We start from the raw sequence: 19619 nt of genomic DNA on the forward strand, positions 1-19619 counted from the left end.
TAAAATTGGTAGAAATATTTTTAATTCTTTGTTGAAGTAGTCATTACAAAAAACCCTGAAAATTAAATATATTTCCTTGTAGAAGGAGATCTTGCATGGTATGGACTGTGATAATTGTTAGTAACATACGCCTTGACATCTTGACCACTAGGGGCCAGGACCATTTCTATACCCAACTGATAAAAGTAATATTTAAACACAGGGTGGAATCCTAGTTCAGTCTGAAGACAGCAGAGCTTTTGTAGGAGTCTCTAAACATAAGGAATTTTTGGCATTAAAAAAAACAGAATTCAAACATTGCAGATAGACCAAACCTATGACCAGTCAGCTGCATTTTTGTAAGTCATTAGTTGCATTTGTAGCAGGTTATACCAGTCAGAGGGGTATTGTTTTTGTTGAATGTGGTTGCTGGTCTGCTGGTACCTCAGATTTCAGAGCAGTGGAAAGAAAAATGTCTTCCCACAGAATTTAAACTTCATCACTATGAATGCTGGTGATCAGCATCTGAGCAGGCAAGAGAGTTCATCACATTGCTGCAGGCCAAACTAACTTCAGACCTCTAAGTAAAAGTGGTGGAAGATTTCAGGACCTTTCTTATGTGGTTTCTTCCTGTTGTTGTTTCGTTGCTCTTTTGGTTGACAGTGCAATCACTCTTGTAATGTCAGACTCTCTTCTATGCATGAAACTGAAATGCACAGAAGTTGATTTAATTTAATTTTTACTAAGATGCTGTTACCCTTTATCTCTGTTCATATATATATTTAACAGAGTTTCAAGCATACAAAGGAGATTATGAATGGCTGTGGTAATTCTAATTAAGTTGATGTAGGAGTCTGTGTGATGTAAATAATAAATTTTATGCATAGCCATTTCTGTGCCTACATTTCAGGAGGTTTTTGTGTATACTTTATGGCTGATGAAGTTTAAGATGCAAACTGAAAGGCATACCAACAGTTTTGATTAAAATTCCATAACACACTGTACTAAGTGCAATTAGTGTAATGCTTCTTATGACATTAGATTCAAATGAGTTGTCTTCATCTTTACTTTCAAAGTAGAAGAAAAAAGCTTAATGCTTAGCTGTGAAATTTGTGGTGATAGTCCAACTATCTCTGATAAGTTTTAAAGGTTACTGTGGCTGTGATTTGAACTACTAAAGGAATTATTTCATGAGTCATTAAAAGAAATGTGCATTCACTGTTCAGATGTAAAAGATCGTTTGTGGTTCTTAACACAGCTTTCTGGCATATGTTACAGCATGGATGGCAGTTCTAGCTGCATGTTTATAGCTGTATAATCTTGTTTCAGAAAAATAAATGACTGAAAACTGTGCTTATCATTTTTTCCCCCTTTTTGGTAACATCTTTTCATACACTGACAGTCATTGTGAATGCATGAAATAAAACTGTTAATCAGTCAAACAAATGCAGTGTAGTTTACTTGCTAAATATCTGTATATTTGTAAATTGTATGTTTTGTATAAATCTTGTCGTAGCCAAATAATTTGATCTCCCCATATTGGAATCGCCTCCTATATTATTTGTTAAATGCTGTTGTGATCATGCACCAGACACTGTAACTGTATACCCCAGAATTAGGTGTTGCTTCAAAAATCCTGAGTCTTCCCCTTCTAACCAGCTATGTTGATATTGAAGCATCAGCCACATATAAAGGAGGAGCAGTAGCAAACTTTCTCTCTTGTCGAAGTGTGTGCTGATTGTATACAGGCAGTTTTGAGCAAGCTATGATCTGCAGCTCTGGGCTTAAAGATGTAAGCAAGGGACACACAGATTTTGGATGGACCTTTTTCAGTGAATAAGTGATTTATTTCTGTGCTCAACATTCTTGCAGTATGACATTTCCTTTTGGCTTTCTTACTCTTTTTTAGAGGCCTACAACATTTTCAGGAGAATACCGGAGAAGGATGAGTCTCATTCTCGTTTATGTGACATCCTTATAAAAGCACTGTTAACACAGAACTGTCTTGATGAAGCCCTTGATGTGAAACGCATGTAAGGCTTTTCTTTGTTTGGGGGACTTGTACTGGCTTAGAGAGAGGGGTTAAATAATTTCTGGATAATTTTCAGGTGAGTCCTTATCTTTTAATGGGAAAAAGGGTCATGAGTAGTGATTAGGAGCTGTGGTAAGAAATACACCCGTGTTTCATAGGGCTATTGCCACATTTTTAAAAAGGTACTGGAATGACAGTGTGGATTGCTAATAACTCATTTCAAATAACAATCTGAACAAATGTACTTGGCATCAGAGTTGAAAGTCTACCCTTCTGGCAGACTGCCTTTTCCTCTTTAGAGCAATATCCAAACAGACAAGATTCCTTCACTTAGCTGCCTGTGAGCCTTCCCCTGAATGCCTGTCCCTGCTGCTGTCTTACCCTGCCCACACTCCCTGGCAGCTGGCTGCCTGCCAAATGCAAAATGGTATGTTTGACTGTGATGCCAGTGGCTAAGAGATGACCATAAATCTTAGATCCAACTCTTACACTTCTGAAATAAATCCAACCTGCTGTCATGAATTATTAGAAGGAAAGGAATCAAATTAACCTTTAGTGAGTTGTATGATATGGCACTTGCTTTAATGATTGCCTGTAACGTGTGTTCTGGTCAGGTTATAGGCTTTAAAGTGTTATGACTTGTCAATGTAGAGTTCAGAAGAACAAGAATTTAAGTTTAAGGGTTGTAAGTCTTTCAATTTATTCAACTAAAACAAGTTTGGTGGTTGTCATCAAGTGTGCTCACTGAATGAGGACAGCGGATTTGAAAGTGCCTGTAGGTGAATTACCTAATGTAATAGAGAACTATAAAAAAGCGTAAAAGTTTTTAGAGCCAGCTTAGTTTCTAATGTCCAGGAACAGTCTAGTGTAAGATGATACTGATTATTTTAATGTTTTCTTTTAAAAGTGTTTAGATTGGAGAAATGTCTTTCATTGAAAAAGTGTTGGAGTTCTGCTTTCAGAAGAACAAATATTCCTTTTGCAAATAGCTCTCAGCAACTGATTACTTACATGATAAGTAATGATTGGGCCTGCAGGATATATGGTATATATTAAGGGAAAACTAAATCAGTTTATCAAATTGGTCTCCCTGTAATGCAAGTAACCAATAAATCTTTGCAAATAGAAGCTGGAGCGGGGGGAGATGTTTTAGGGAGTACAAAAAGCGCTTATAAAATCTAGGTAGTTTGTTTCAGAGAAAGTACTCAAGTATCTAAAGATGTATTGGAAGGTTCTTCGGGAAGGAAGCTTGAAACATTGTATTGAAGATTTGTACATGGATCCACTGCTTCCCTGCTCTACAGCTCAATCACACTTGTAAGAAAGATGCACAAGGTAGTGCATAACTCCAGCAGTATTTTGCAGATTGGAAGAGAAGAAAGAAGGTGGCGGTTTGTTCCTAGTATTTCAAGGATTCAGAATTGTCACTTTAGATAAGTGTTTAGATAAGTGTAGTATGTAACTTCAAAATTCAGGGAAAAAATTATTTGAAAGGCTGAAAAGGTCAGAGATGTGTTAAGCCTCTGAAGTTCGAGATGTTTAGGAGTAAAGTAACAGGATTTTATAAGAGATTTTCTTCTTGGTTACTGGTCAAAGCCAACTATGATCTAACCCTGGTGCTTTTCACAACTCTCCTACTCTGTCTTGTAGCACAGAAATGCCAAATAATGACAATCTGAGAAGCTTCTGACAGCTTACTGTTGCATCAAGACAGAAAATGCTTCATATTGGTCATGTTCATGGCATATCTGTGTGGTTTTTTTTCTAGTAACAAAATTATGCTTATATTAAGCATTTTGAAAAGCTTTTAAGTACTAAGTAATTAATTGAAATAGAGAAAGTGATGGGGTGTGTGCCTGTGATTGAGGAATAACAAGTGTGTGTGTTCAGCACACATTTCTGGATGCTTCAGAATTTTTCCAGCGTCGTACTAAAAGAGATTACTCCTACAAAGCCTAAATGTGTGTGGTGGCCTGAAACTTGTGCAGTTCCTAATATTTTCATAAAATACAGGAAAGCTACCTTAGTTTAGATACATATTGCTCATTTTACTGTGAGTAAATATGTAAATATTTTACATATTCCTCATTATTTCTCATTTGAAGCCAAATTCAAAAGGTGAATAATATGTAGATATTCTTACTGTGCGCGTTAGCATAGACAACAAAATAACTACTTTTTAAATAATTTTAAAACATCCAATAACTTCAAAATGTCCCTGTTTTACCTGAACTGAAAAACTTCCATGAGAAAGCAATGTCGGAGAAGTAAATAGCACTCCTACACTGCCTTTGAAAGAAACAAACACCAGACATCCCAGAACATCACTGATCTGTTGCTTAACCCAAGTGTAGTTGCTTTCACATTCTAGAACTGTTTTGAGGAATATGTACTGCATTTAGTCCAAGAAGTTTTAAATAGAAATTTAGGAGTATTGGAATGATGGATTAGTTCTGTAATAGTAGCTAACATCTATTTAATCACACTAAAGATTGGAAGATTGGAGAAAGTAAATCCTTTGTTATATGTAATTTACAGTCTCATGCATGAATTGTTGACTTAAGGGCTTTGACAGATGGGACAAAGGGAAAAAAAAAGGCGGAACTGAGCAGTGGGTGCTTAGGCAGGGATTAAGGGGATTGGTTGGGAGAGGAAGAAAATCCCGAGTCCAGTGACTGCATTTGTGAGCCTGGGAGGCTGAAAGTGACTGAGAGGATAGTCATATTGTGTGCAATGTGAAGGATTTTCTTGGGATTGAGGAGAACAATTTAGCAATGACCCTGCTTACCTCCCAATCCGCTCAGCCCCTAAGTTCAAGTAGGTAGGCTGCTCAGTTGTTTGCCACAAGATGATCAGTGAGGTTTATCTTGATTGCTGATATGGTAAATGGCAATGCCCCCCTTTACTCTGTAGAGATTTTGTAATCTAGAAATGAACATTTGTAAAGTTATCCTTATATATTAAAAATAGGGCTTGGCTATATGTCATTTAGGAGCATTTTGTAGTATAAGACCAATGTGATTGCTGGTTAGTCTCTCTTGACTAATTTCCAGAGTGTTAGAAAAGCTTTAGCAGGGTTACTAAAGTAAAGGCTGTCTTTGCTCTACTTACATGAAGTTTTGTATTACAGGAGACAAGGAATTGATAAGCGAAATACAATTTTAATGTGGCTAAGGCAGCAAATGTAGGATGTTCGCTTTAAAACCTGTATACATCTAGGTGACAGAAATTTGAAAATTAATCAACCAAATGATATGGTGTTAGTTCATAATATGCTTTAGTTTATGTTTAAAATATACAGTGCTGAAAATAAATGTTTCATTTTTACTGCTGAAAGAATAGTTTTATATTTTATAATTATGGTGACTATTGAAAAAAGAAGAAAAAGTATCCAGCTTAGGATACAACAGAACAATGCAGGGCATGCAGTTATTTTAGTCATCTAATATGTCAGCATTCAAGAATCTGAACCGATTGTTTAAAAAAAATCTTGTACTTTGTTTCTTTTGTTGCTCACTTCCAACTTTGTCATCTGTCAGAATGCAAAAAAAAATTATCCTTCTATAACCATTGACAGGATAACACAAAAGCTGTCTCCAGGTCGATATTTTGCAGCAATATTTTTAACATACGAACAGTAGTTTTTATAATTTCACCTTGGTGCTCAACCATTTATTATCGTATCAGAAGCATGTCAGTAATTCCTTTCTAAATGTCTGCTTCTTTTAGTGCTGAGACCCACATCAAGGGCTTCACACTGAACAGTGCTGCCAGCAGCCTCCTCATCATATCGCAAGTTAGGCGGGATTATTTGAAAGGTATGTCACAATGCTTGACCTTTACGTCACATTAATGCCTCTGCAGATTTTTCTTGTAACGCCCTTCGAATACTTGGATAAAGGAGTCCATTTAGCAAATTACCTGCTTATCAAGAGCCTTTTGTGGTAGCTGAGAGACGTAAATTACTGTACATGCATTTATAATACAGCTTGAATATGAATGTACTTGTCATTTGACCACTTAGTCCAGTTTCCATTCCATTTAACACAAGATGGGTTTTCTTAAGATGAATCACAGCTCTTCAGACATGCAAAATTTGTGCTCCAGAATGAGAGAAAGTACAGGCTTTCAAGTGCGTTAAAATTCACAGCACAAGTCATTTTGCTTTGGAAATTAACATACTTTAGAGCATCTGAAACAATTCCCAGCAGTTGTTTCTTGCATATTGTGTTGGTTGTGTGAGATACCAGATGAGTTAAATTGACTGTTAAATGTGCATGATTGTGAACTAAATGATTATAATATTGATTTAAAAACTTAATCAAATACTTTTTAATAGTTCTCAATACCAACAGGAACAAAATACTCTGTTTGGTTTTCTTTTTAATGTAACAATGATGATAGTGAAGAAAATGGTGGCCAAAGAGTACATGAGGGTTCCCAACAAGATGGTGTATAAAGTTTACAGTTGTTTTATTGTAGTCCTCAGCATTGGCTACTTTGCAGCCTGGAGATCAGCTCCACAGTGTTATGTCCTACTTATTTAGTTGGGCTGTAGAGCTCTTGTGAGACAGGAAAACTCTGCATGCAGGTAGTTGTACGTGCAGGGCAATATCTGTTATCTCCGTGCAAGTCTAAGTAGTGTTGTACAAATTCAGTGTATTACTTGAGTTTATAAGGCCTATCAGAAAATGTGCTTTTGATTGTGCCATCATTACATTTAATTTCATTCCATCATGCATAGCTGTGCTATTAACACATATCCATGTAACATCAGCTACATTAAAATACTCAAGATGAGCATTTAGACACATCTTCTCACTTGTACTCTTTGTTTCCTGTGGCTGATAAACCTGTCTTCTTCCTCATTCAGTCTCCAATTTCACATCATTGCCAGCTGTGATCCACTGAAGTATTTGTGAGGAACGCTATTGCTCCTTTTGCTCTTGGCAGATCATTTTTTGCAGCTTTCAAGGCCTTCAGCTGACTTTCCTCTCTGTTTTTATTCTAAGAAGTCTTCTCTGTTTTCTTTGCGAATATGCCATGTATTTTACCAGTTCTTCCTGAATATTGCATGCCAAAATTCTTCTGAACATCAGTGATGTTTCCATATCCTACCAGTCTATTGCACTGACTATATGAGGTTTTTTAGCTAGCATAGTAAATTCTGTCACATCAACTCTCTTCCTTGTTGTACTCTAAAAATCTCATTTTTTGCATAATGCAAAGTTTCTCATGTCTGTGGAATTACATTACTCTTCAAAATTATATTTTCTTTTCTCTTGTGCATTGAACAAACTTTATCTGACAATTTTATTGAATAGTCACACTTAATCCTTGTTTCTGTTTTGAGAGATACTACTTGTTTTTGTCTAAGTGAAGCCTTGAAAATGCAAGCTACTAAGTATTTCAGCCATACTGGTCATTTTCTAAGGCTCATAGATTACCCAAAACATTTTTGGGCATGGTGGTTTTGTAGTCTTGTTGCTGAGCTCCATTTGACCTGCATCCTGTGATGGCTTTCACTTGTGTAAAACCTGCTTGCTTTTACAAAAACTTACATACCTCATTTAGTTCATCAGCATTCTTTGCTGTGTAATGTGGTACAGTTAAAAGGTTTTATGGAGCCCCCTAAGTGTAGTCCTAAGAGCTCTGATATCTTCCAGCAAGAACTTGGTAAAACCCAGGTTACTTTAAAGAGTCGGAACTTGAGCTTCATGGTATAAAATTTGCAGTTTATAGGATGGCATTTTGAAAGATGCATGGTTGGTTTTCACAAGCATATAGTTACCTGCAGAATTACTCACTATGCTACTAGTGCCTAAATTCTTGCAGTAATTCTGCACATATGCAGCTTTCAAATCTTTCTCTGTCCTTGTTCTTAAGAAGGTGGTTGTACTCTGTGCTAGAGGAAGGTCCACACCTAGTTAGGAAAGAATTTGAACTTGGCATGTGTTCTGAGATTGCTTTTTAAATGTTGTGAATCTTGCCCCCTGCCACGTATTGCTTCTTTTTTTTTACCTAAAAAGAAGAATGTGGGGCAGAAAAAAACTTGCTGTGAAGGAAGCCTAGGCATAGAGGATGTTTTTTGCTTCCTCTCCTGTAAGGGGTAACACTTGGTTTCTGCAGTACCTGCATATTGAATTGGAATGGCAATGCTGGGGAGTTCATGTGGGTGTATATTATGCTAGAAGTGTTATCCCTTGGTATTATAATTATCATCTGTGATTAATCCTGCCTGTGCTGGTAAGGAATAAGAGATTTTTACCAGAGGGGCATGTCTTTCTCTGTGTGTTTGCTCATGGATAACGTAAATAGACAAGAATTCTGCTTGGAGAAACGAGGGTGACTTCATCAGCTGTGGGTTTGGGGAATTTGTGGCAGATGGACAGGAGACTGACCTTGTGCGTTTTTAACATATGTAATTGCTATAATCTTAGTAGTTTCTGATGTAAGGGTTGAGTTCTCAGTTTTTGTTTTTGCAGGGAGACTTGTATCCCATAGTTCTATTTAAAAATTAAATTTTGGGAAACAAAGCTTTCATGCATACATAAAAAGAGAAATCTCATTATTATAATTCATCAGTTTCTGTAATGAACTACATTTTTAGGCTATATTTATTCTTAAATATAAAACATATTTGGTTTTTAGTAAAGGAAATTGATTGTGGTTTAGAGAAGTAAAGAGTCAGGACTTCAAAATCATAAGAGAGGATATTTATGACATACCTGCTTTCCTTGAGCTGGTTACAAACAAATTATTTCAATGTTGAAAGTAGCTTAATACTTCTTATTATGGGATATTACAGCCTTTCAACCTAAATTATTGTTGAAAGTTTTTATTTGTGTGTATATATTCAAGTTAGAATTCACTCTAGTGATTGCAGGGCTTAAAGAAATTTTTTTCTGTACTTATTTTAAATGGGTAGGATTAATGATACCAGCAGCATGGTGCTTTTTGAACGAAAATCTGATTTCTGTTTCCCTTATTTCTTTACCATTGTTAGATGCCTTGGCTGTTTTAAAAGGAATGCTTGACAGTGGTGTGTTGCCTAGTAGACCAGCAGCTATTGCTCTCCTTCAGGCCCTGGCAGAAAAAGGAGATGTAAAGAACCTGAAAGTACTTGAAAACATGCTGGGAGACGTCATAAAATCAATTGGTTTATCTCACTCACTAGTGCCTAATGCAATTGCATTGGCCCTTACGAAGAGGTAAGTATTTCTAGGACTGTGTATTTAATTCTTTTCTGCAGTGTGCTGGGAAATCTCTTGCGTTATCCATTTCATTCTGTTTCCATTTTTACAGTGTCCCAGATGTTAAAATTCTAGTTGAGGATAGCATGCAGTTCTGTTCTGGTATTTTCTCCCATACAATTTGGGGTTGAAAATTTAATGAAATACAGGGGTGATAACTGTGAAGCATTAAGGTCTTCTTTGGTGCTGTAATTTAGCTTTGATACCTTTGTTCCAATGGGCATGTGAAGTGTTTCCTTAGTGTTACATCAAAAGCTCTATGAAATCTGAAGGTAAAATGGAATTACTTCATCAAATGTAGCACCCAGAGATTATGCATATAATATATTTTGGGTTTTGTTTGTTTTTGGGGTGTTTTTTTGTTTCGTTGTTGTTTGGAAACAAAAATCTACTACCTGTTCCAGCAGTTGAAATAGTCTTGAAATATTATTGTCTTTACATTCAAAATTTGAAAGCCAGATGTCTATCTGTGGAGTGAGGTCTGTGCTTGGGTTTTTTTTTTTTGGTAAGAAGTAAAGAAGCTTGGCTGTTGCTTTAGGCTGATACAGTTTAGTTATCACAGTTATCCCCACGCTTTCTAGTATCCTGTGATTCAGCTGTTCAGTTCAGTATTGTGCTCTGTGTGCATTCCTGGTTTAGTTCATACAGTGGTGCGGTGCTGCTGGTTTGTCCTTTGTGTAAAATTGCATGAGGAAGCACCTGGAGGGTATCTGTGGAGTGAGGTCTGTGCTTGTTTTTTGGTTTTTTTTGTAAGAAGTAAAGAAGCTTGGCTGTTGCTTTAGGCTGATACCATTTAGTTATCACAGTTATCCCCACACTTTCTAGTATCCTGTGATTCAGCTGTTCAGTTCAGTATCGTGCTCTGTGTGCATTCCTGGTTTAGTTCATACAGTGGTGCGGTGCTGCTGGTTTGTCCTTTGTGTAAAATTGCATGAGGAAGCACCTGGAGGAGAGAGGGCAAAGTCAGCTTTTCAAATATACTTTGCAGGAACCACTCTTCAGGAATCCTACATATTCTGTTTCATTGCAAACTAGTTTTGTTGAGTGGACCTCCTGTGCCTGACTTGGCAGGAAAGCTGTAGAGCTCTGTAATACATGAGAGATTCCTGGCTGCCTCAGGCATGCCAGGCCACAGGGAGCAGATCCGAGTGACCCTTGGCACACAGTTCTAGTGCCTGGACTTGAACGTAATGCTTCAGATGGGAGAGACACTTCATTAGTTGTGTTATAAGCTGCTTATTTTCCTGTATTTCCGTGTTGTACAAGTGTTGCAAAGTCAGGCTGTGTTCTTAAGGTGGAGATTGGCGACAAGAATAAATAAAATAACTTGCTGTATGCAGGTAGAGCATCAACTTGACTTTTCCCATACCAAAACTAACTTGATGTATGAAAAGACTGAGCAGTGTCAATAATATGCACTCTATATATTCTTAAATACCTTGCAATGTGTACCTTTTTAACTCTGAAAAACAGATTCTTACAGATATTTCCAATACAGTGTTTATTTTTTGGTAGATCTGTGTTTCTGATTTCAAAGCATTTTTCATATCTGTCACGTGTGCTGCATTGCTGCTTCACCTAAAAGCATTCGTTGTGCTCAGTTTTCTTTTTCAATTTAAATAGCTTTTAGAATGAACTGGTAAGAGATGTTGTCATTTGAACTTTTTAGAATGCTGGAAGTAGAGTTTACACTTTGGTGAATACTTCTTGCATTATTTTTTAGCATTTGCTATATTTAAGCCTTAAGATTAAAAGCATATAGAGGTAATGACCAAATGACATTTAGTAATGTCTTTTGCATCCAAAAGGGCAGGCATGGGAGAAATCAGGTAAATAATTAATTGCTTAAAAATACTTAAGTTGCATGCATTAATTATTCAGATACCTTCTGATAATGTTTAGATTTTGCCTTCTAGATTTGCAGGATGCATTTTCCTAAAGCAGCAAGCTGAGCTCTTCTTTCTTAATGAAGAAAGTGTGTCCAAAGTACATAAACTTTGTACAGGTCAAAGGCCATTAAAATTATTTATTAATTTATTTATTCATTCAGTCATAAATTGTTTCACTGATACAATATCTGAGTGAATAAAATTTTTTGGTCAATGTTTTTTCATCAACTGTTCCTGGTAAATACAAGCTTGATGTAGAAAACAAAAACTTCATTGTAATTGCTTCTTTAGGTTTAGAAATCTTGATTTCAGAAACTGAGCCAGTTCAATCTCTTTTCCTAGCAATGACCTTGATGCTGCTGTGAAATACCTTGAGCCTCTGCTTATCTCTGGTGCACAGAATCCTGATCAAGCTGTCAGAAGTATTTCCTATTTGTTAAGAAAGGTGTCTGAGAAAGGATTAGAACCAGCTGTGGAAAAATGTAAGTTAATTGCAATGATATTTAAATATTCTGACTCGACAGAGGTGTTATGAAAGAGCTATTACACATAAAACGTGCTCAGTCAGCATAAATCATGCCTGTGAAGTTTACAGAAGAGGCTTCTCAATCAAAGATTTTCCTTATGTACCCATCATTTTGCAGTTGGTGCGATGGCAGAACGAGTGGCCAGTCAGTGTGGAATTTACAGACCTGTCACAGATCTTTTCCTTCAGTATATCAGTGCAGGCAGAGTGGATGATGCCAGATCGTTGATACAGGTAATGACATAACAAGAGGTACAGAAATGCTTAGAGCTCTTCAAAGGTTAACTGAGAAATTGTCAGAAAGAGATGTTGTGCAGCACAGGCTGCTACTGGGATGCATTTGAATTACAGTGTGAGCAGCAATGCACACTTTAGACTAAACCATGGGCTCGTGCTCTAGTACTGAGAGTGGCACTGCATACCAGAGTTTTTTATCTTCCAGTAACATGAAAGAAATAAAGGAAGTATTTCTATACTGCAAATATTTTTCTCAAAGTTCTCTATTACGTTTCAGTTGTTTCTTGCAAACCATTTCCTTGCAACTACTCACCTAATTTCTTAAATGCTGTAAACATTACATCTTACAGCTGTACAGTTTGCAGAACAGAAGCAGGCAATGATTGCTTGTCATGGACTTCATTTCACTTGGCTGTAATATTGTATATATTGCATTCAGGGTTTATTGAGAGCTGAATTTGCTTTCTATTTGACTGTCACACATGCATTAAAACCCAAGTGTTGATCTCTGGGTCACAGTCTCAGCTGAGTTAGGATTTGAGACAGCTGCATTTGTGCCATTTGTGCAGAGCTAAAGACAAGCCAAGCAAGAGGTGGGATGAGCTGTGGGTGCTGGAAACAGTCTCTGTCAGGAGGCTCATCCAAGCAGGTGACAGTCCAGCAGTAAGACTGATGTGTGCATAGGCTCCTGCCTCAAATCAAGGCCTCTTATCATCTCCTGATGGTGCATGCTACTCATTTACCAGTTCCTAAGTATTTTAAACTGTTGAAGAAAAAGCTCTGCTTCATCCATGGCGTATTTTGTGATATTCCAAGACACTACCAACAAAGCTGTTCAGTTACTTCTGCTGCAGAGCAAGGTGTTGTACTTGTAATACCCTTACTTTGTGTAGGGCTTTGCCTGACTGGTCATCTTGAATATTAAATGAAAAGGAGACTACGATTTTGCCATAAAACCCTCTTGCTATATAGCTTGAAACAGCAAATGCAAAATAATTCTCAGGTTATTCCACTCTTCCTGATTTGTTGATTGTTCTTTGATTGACATGGGATGAGCAAATAAAAATCGAGTACTTTTTTTGCTTTTGTGAAGATAAGGGGTTCTTTTCATTTTTTAAGTAAAATCATAGTATTCCTAAAAATTTCCAGAACATGGAATAATATCCATGAATATAGTCCTGAAACTTGTTACAACAGCATCCAACTGTTAGAATTAAATTCATGGTTCTATAACATACTTGAAATAACATTGTATGCATTGTATCTTAATGGACAATTTAAAAATACCTTGTTATAAGTGGATATTTATAGGTAAGCTTGAGTCCAAACTTCTGTGTCCAGGAGAAAAATAGGGGATTCTATGGCTCAGGAAAACCTTCGAGCTGTGTTAAACATTTGTGACTGCTATGTGGATCAAGTATTCCACTAATAGGAATCCACTAACTGGAAGATAGGAATAATCACTCTCCATTCTTGTATTTTGGAAAGTAAACAACAATCTAAATGAACTACTTTGCTTGTAATCTAAAATATTAGTGTATACATGGAGACTCCTTGCTTTCAGAAATGCATCTAAGAGTCTATTTAAAAGTTTCTGAAACAGCTGCAGTGTCTGCTACTGTCTGAAGGCAGAATGCTTTTACTGATGAGAGTCAAAAGGATTTGATATTTCAGAGTGAAAGGGAACTGTGAATAACGTTTCTCAAACTAGACTCTTTCCACTCAGAGCAGTTCCTGGCAGTAGGTAAGAGTGGCTAGAACTGGTCATAAAACATTCCAAGTTTCTCTCATCAGTGCTTTGCCCCAGTTTAGCACCATAAAGCCACTTTTTGTCTGTTTGCCTAAAGGAAGGAATCTTCACACCTTTTCACCTGAAGAGCTTGTAAACCAAAATGCTTATACAGAATACTCATCATGGCATAACCCAATTTTTTTTATTTGCATATGTCTACAATACTAATTGAATATAGGAAAATTATGCTATGTGCTTTCATATGCACGATATTCTCTTTTGCCTGTGCATTTTGGTACTGATATTGTACAGCTGGTAAAAATAACCACACTGTGCATTTTTAAGGGTTCTAAGACTGACATCTTTGGAGAACATACACTTAATATTGTCTTGTATATTTTATTTTGTCCTTGTTTCTAAAGTAAGATCTATTTTGATTTTTATCTGGTCTGTCTCAAACTTTTCTAAGTTCAACTTCTCTCTCTCAAACCCTGTCTGTTGCAGTTAAAGCCTTTTATAAAATAGAGAGATTGAAATCAGTCCTTTGTATGCATAAGTGTAGGTAATTATACTTTAAAGAGAACTTGCTTTGTACATTTTAATTTTTATAAAGAAACGAGCAGTTATCTCCCTGACACCTTATTAAATGTATAATTAACCTTATGATCCCTAGCTCACTTGTGAATGCTTGGCAGTATAATTGGAGAGGAATAGTGTTTCTCTTTTTCATTCTTTTGCAGTCCTAAACCTCGTTTTTGTGGTATACTGAAGTATTAGTTTAATTCTTTCCCCTGTTGTTTTAAACAAACTTTATCCCTACCATTTTAAAAACGTTCACCAATGAGGTGCATCAAATGAACTTGGTTTGTGGTTGGGTTTTTTTGTTTTCTTGTCAAGCTAATATTCAATTATTTACCTTGTAAATTGGTAATATGTTAGTATATTGTTTTAAGCATCTGTAATTGGAAATTTTCACCTTAGTAGTTTTGTTTAGCTGTAACCTACTCACGTCTGCTACATTAATAATTTCTTGGTTTTCAGAGGTGGGATGCAATAGCTCAGGAGAAGAGAACTTTAGGGCGTTTTATGGCTAAATCAGCATCTCGCCCTGGACAGGTACAATATTTTTTTCATGTATACAGTTTTATATGTTGCAAAATACTCTTTCATCAGCCTTTGTTAAAGTGTTTTGAACTTCACAGTTGACAGCTTTACTGGGTATCTGGGGGAGAGGGGAGGTTAATTTGCAGAGCTGGTTATATTTAAAGAGTAGTTTATATTTAAAGAACAGTTTACATTATGGAGCATGATGGAAAGGAGGGTGTATTTAATATTTTTCTATTGTTTCAGTTATTTCCTGCGTTTTCCATGTTACACTGTACATCCTACAAACATTGTTCTTAGAATGTTTTACTGCGTTATCCAGTTCAGTATCACAACCTGAAAGTCCTTATTTTATTGGCTACATTGTATGAATACAAATACAAGTTAAAACCTCAGCCTCTCTCTGATGATAAAGTGCCTCTGTGTTTACATTAAAAGACACATTTCATATTACTTTCTATGGTGGTTTGGACATGTATCTAGTTGGAACATCTGTTTAGAATCATGGCTTTGTCCTCATTCCCTGTAATTTGAAATGCTCTGTTTATATGCTTGCCCTACTCCTATCCCTCCCTCCTCCCATTGCCCCTTTAAAGTAAACAAAAAACCCCAAAACAAATAAAACACAAATCCAAAGGCCAACAAAGAAACTCTAACATGCACAAAAAAGCCTTAGAACACACACACACAAAAAAAAAATCAAACACCCCTCCCACCCCTCAAAACCAACATTGAACAACAAACAAAAAAATCCTGAACAACACACCCAAGCAAAACCATATGGATTTCTCTGTCATAGAGGAGCAGCATCAGGAGACATCTAGCACTCAAACTACAATAATTTTTTTTACAAATGAGCCAAGTACACATTTATGTTTTGTGGAAATTGCCATTATATACTAGTAGATTTAAAGTTCTTCTGCTGAAGTGATGATGAGAAATATAATGTGACAAACACTATTGTTTGGTGTCTATAAGAAGGAACTAAAAACGTGTAAGTTTCCTAGCTCATCAAGCTGAAATTTTACTAACACATCAAAGTTGGTTGTGTGTGATAAAGATGTTCTTAATTTCAATAAACAGCTTTTACTTTAAAACCTAAGAATTGTTGAAACTGCAAACAGAGGCTTGAGGGAAGGAGGTTCCAAATTTAAGCACATCAGTTAGTGATCTGACTCTTTTTAAGCATTGATCATAGCTACCATTGACCTCTAGGTCATTGAAGGATGCTGAGTGTTCTGCAGTTTTCCTAAATTGGTGGAGATCCTGCCATACTCTTACTGATACATTAATTGCCTGCCTGGAAAGAAAAAAAAAAAAAAGACACTAATGTTTAGGATTCTTGAGTGTGGATTTTAGACCTTATTACATTAATTACATTTTGTGCCGAATTTCTTTTACTATTTCATATCTGCAAAATTTTAGGAAGGAAATGATTGTATATACTTGGAGTCACACAGTCCATTCTTTGTAACCAGTACAGTTTATCTCACTTAAAGAATGTACAATCACTGTTCTGAATTTGGTGACTTTATTTTGTTCTTTAAGATTTCAAGTTCATGGGGTTTTTTGTGTGTGCATTAAATCTGACAGGCAAAGAGGATCGAGGCGCTTCTGGAACTGGTTCCTGAGCATCTCGATCCAACAGTGGTGTACCGCTACCTCTTGAGGTGTTATGGTAAGTGATGCTCCTTGGAGCAGCACTTTAGTGAGAACTCTGGAGGCATTCAGAAAGGTCATGCAAGCCCTTACTTGCTTTGCAGCTCAAGTCATAAAGAGGTGCAGGGGGGTTATCTGAGGTTTTTCTTGTTTCAGTCTGTTGGGTCTGTATGCTGTCCTGGCTGTTAGGATGGAAGAGCAAGCAGCTGACACAAGCCATGAATCCTTTACTTAGAACCTAAAGTAGGGGCTTCATGGAATAGGAAAGAATCCATCTTAACCCATGGGGGAGAATGCTATAGAAATTAATAGCTTTTTAAATGAATGTAGCTTTTCTCCCCACAAAACATGTAGTAATATTGGTTCCTTTTATATATGTGTATGTTTCAAAATCATGTGATTTGTTCTATCAGTTATGCAAAATGATCTTATTGTTATTAGTGTGAATTATTTATGCATCTTGTAATGTAGCCAGTTAGTACTCCAGATGCCATCATTTGAATTTACATAAGTAGTTGAAGTTTATAGCTGAAGTCAGCACCTCTAAAAAAGTCAAGTTTTTTGTTTAAAGTATGTTTGTTTGCAAGACTCACTCTTGAAAAACCAGGACATACAGCTCCTATGGCAATACTCAGTTGGAAGCTTGCATCTCTATGCTGTAGAGTCCTTTACCTTGTGTACTTGGATAATGTCCTCCAGTTTTATTACAGGGAGTAAATCCTTTTCACACGTGTTACAAGCAAAAAAGTAAAAGGATGGAAGCCCAAGTCTATCACAGAGGAGATAGGTAAATAGGAATAATTAGGTAAAACACTTCAAACACAAATCCAAGATACGGTGTTAAAGAGATACAAACTTACTTATTTGAATCAAATTGCAGAAGTACTGTGATGTGTTATCTAACTTTAAAAATTTGCTTGCTTAGTAACATTGCACAGAGCATCATTACCAAGATTGTTTAGCCCTGTAACAGATAGGTTCAGGTTCACAGCAGGGTAAGTTTTTAACATGTTTTTATAAAACAAAAAATTGCCCTTTTGTCACCAGCACTGTACTTGCTGCTTTGTGCTGTCATTAGTCCTTTGCTGCTTTTACCTCAGTAAAAATTCTGTAAGTTAACTAAGCTTTTTACTATCCTTCCTAACTACGTGATGGTGTAGCAGTTTCATAAAGAGATTGCAGATAATCAGTCACTTGCCCTGCTATACCTACACCAGTGGTTAGAGTGTATTGAACATGTGAGGCTGCACTCTGTATGAACAGAGGCTTGCTGTACTGTCTTCAGGCAGAGATGTATCTGGCTCCTAGTAGGTTCTAGAGGAGACAGTACCAGCATGAAGAGTTTTAAAAGCTGTTCCTAGGTTATTCTGTGCAAGCATCTTACCTGTATGAGACATTGATCATTTGACTGTTAAAGGGATCATCAGCAAAATATTTAGCACAACTGAAAATGAGAAGGCTTAGATTGTGCTCTAGCCATGATGGTTAGAAATAAGATCTTTTAAATCCAAGTTGGTGGGGTTTTTTAATTTTAAAGTTAGTAGTAAGCTTTCAAACATAATTTCCTGTTTTGCACCAAATCCAACCTTTTATTAGCATAATTTTTGAGTGAAGAAATTACTCTCCTTTCGGGTCTTTGTTATTTATAATTAGAGAAGGCAATGAAATGTGGCAGAGGATTGTTATTGTAATATTGTTATTACTGCCATTGGTTACTGTTTCTAGTTAACAAAAAATGGTCAAATAAAATTATAATTGTTTGTGTTTAGCAAAGATATAGTAGGACCTAGATCACAGCTGAAAAAAATTTGATTATCTATCAGGCATCCATGATGGAACAAATAAAAGGACCTTTACTCCTGTCCTTGTCCTGAGATGAGATCCACTGCCAGGGCTAGCTTTCCTTTAGTCTGGTGAGATGCACAATCCTTGGCTGTATAGCTTCTAGAAAAAAAAAAATCTAAAATCACGATTGTGTGGTCCATTAAATGCAATCTAAGTATTAGCTCTTTTTGTTGGTGTTTCCCATACAATAAACCTATTTTAAAGTTGTAGAAAGTTAATGATTTCTATGCTTTCATTAGGCTGTCATTTCATGCAGTTTTTGCAGTAGCCTCCCACATTCAAAAAGGAGCTCAGCCACTTCCAGATGTGAGTGGGAAGCTTTTTCTCATGAGAAGGGGACACAGGCTATCCATTTCTGCACAAAGCTTTTTTTTCCTTTATGAGCCATTGCTTTTATAGCTCCTGTGGTTGCAAAGATGATGTTTCCAAATGTGAACAAGTAAAACCTGAGACAGCTCCCATACTGCAGGTGTTTGTGTTCTCCCTCCCAGGCAACAGAATGAATTTAACTGGACATGATGGCTTCCTTTGTGTTTACAAGGTGCTAGGAACTGTTGTACGGCTTCTAGGACCCTGGGGACAGCAGTGAAACTGTCAGGGGTCGCTTCAGTTTCATCCCAGTGCTTCCCACGCAAATGTCTGAGCAGCAGTCGATGGTTAAGCATGAGTGAAAACAGGTGGAAAGAGAAACAAGTAACCACTGAGATTTTTTTGGGTTCTGTTTTTTTCCTCAGAATTGGATGGGGATGTTGCTTCTGTAAAGGCTACGTATGAGAGAGCAAAAGCGAAGAACATAGAGCTGCACGAGATCTCTTTGAAATCTCTAGCAAATTTTCTGAAGAAAGTAGGAGAGCCTGTCCCTTTCACTGAACCCCCTGTGAGTATTTCCTAATTAAGAAATAGAGCTGCAGACTTGTGTATGTTCAATATTAATAAAACAATTTGCATGAATAATTACGTAGGGACTAGGTCTCTGCAGAGACTCTTCAAAGGAGGTAATGTGTGAAGTCCTGGGTGTTGTGGGAGCTGTGGTAATCTTGCATTGGATTTGACTTGAGGAAATAAAACCTCTTGGGGCTTACGATATTTAAACTACCTCCTTCTTATCAGGCACTCATCTACAGGTGTACCTTTATCAAATCTCCTTGGGGCATTTTTCTAAGCAATTGGACTTGAAAAGGCGTGTAGAATGTGTGCTTCAGTAACAATTAATGGCTTCTAGTTTTCATTAATTAGTGTTTTGTGTCTAGTATAAGTTGTTGAGCTAGTAGGATGGAATTTTAGAACTGTAGCAATTATTTTTTGTTGCAGCTTTGCTTCTAGCTGCCCTTCCAAAATACCTATGCAGCTGTGCAAACACATG

At 36.7% G+C, this 19619-nt stretch overlaps 1 protein-coding gene across 1 annotated transcript in view; it reads left to right on the forward strand.

Moving 5' to 3' along the window:
- Positions 1-19619, forward strand: part of LRPPRC (leucine rich pentatricopeptide repeat containing) — an 86428-nt gene that overhangs the window by 65500 nt on the left and 1309 nt on the right. The window contains exons 30-37 of the mRNA XM_039698035.1: positions 1889-2012; positions 5741-5829; positions 9018-9222; positions 11496-11635; positions 11798-11913; positions 14690-14764; positions 16346-16430; positions 18991-19133. Of these exons, the coding sequence (XP_039553969.1) occupies positions 1889-2012; positions 5741-5829; positions 9018-9222; positions 11496-11635; positions 11798-11913; positions 14690-14764; positions 16346-16430; positions 18991-19133 (977 nt within the window). The remainder of the gene's footprint in view (positions 1-1888; positions 2013-5740; positions 5830-9017; positions 9223-11495; positions 11636-11797; positions 11914-14689; positions 14765-16345; positions 16431-18990; positions 19134-19619) is intronic.

This window comes from Passer montanus, unplaced genomic scaffold (assembly GCF_014805655.1).
Source record: "Passer montanus isolate IOZ18808 unplaced genomic scaffold, ASM1480565v1 scaffold12, whole genome shotgun sequence".
Lineage (NCBI taxonomy): Eukaryota > Metazoa > Chordata > Aves > Passeriformes > Passeridae > Passer > Passer montanus.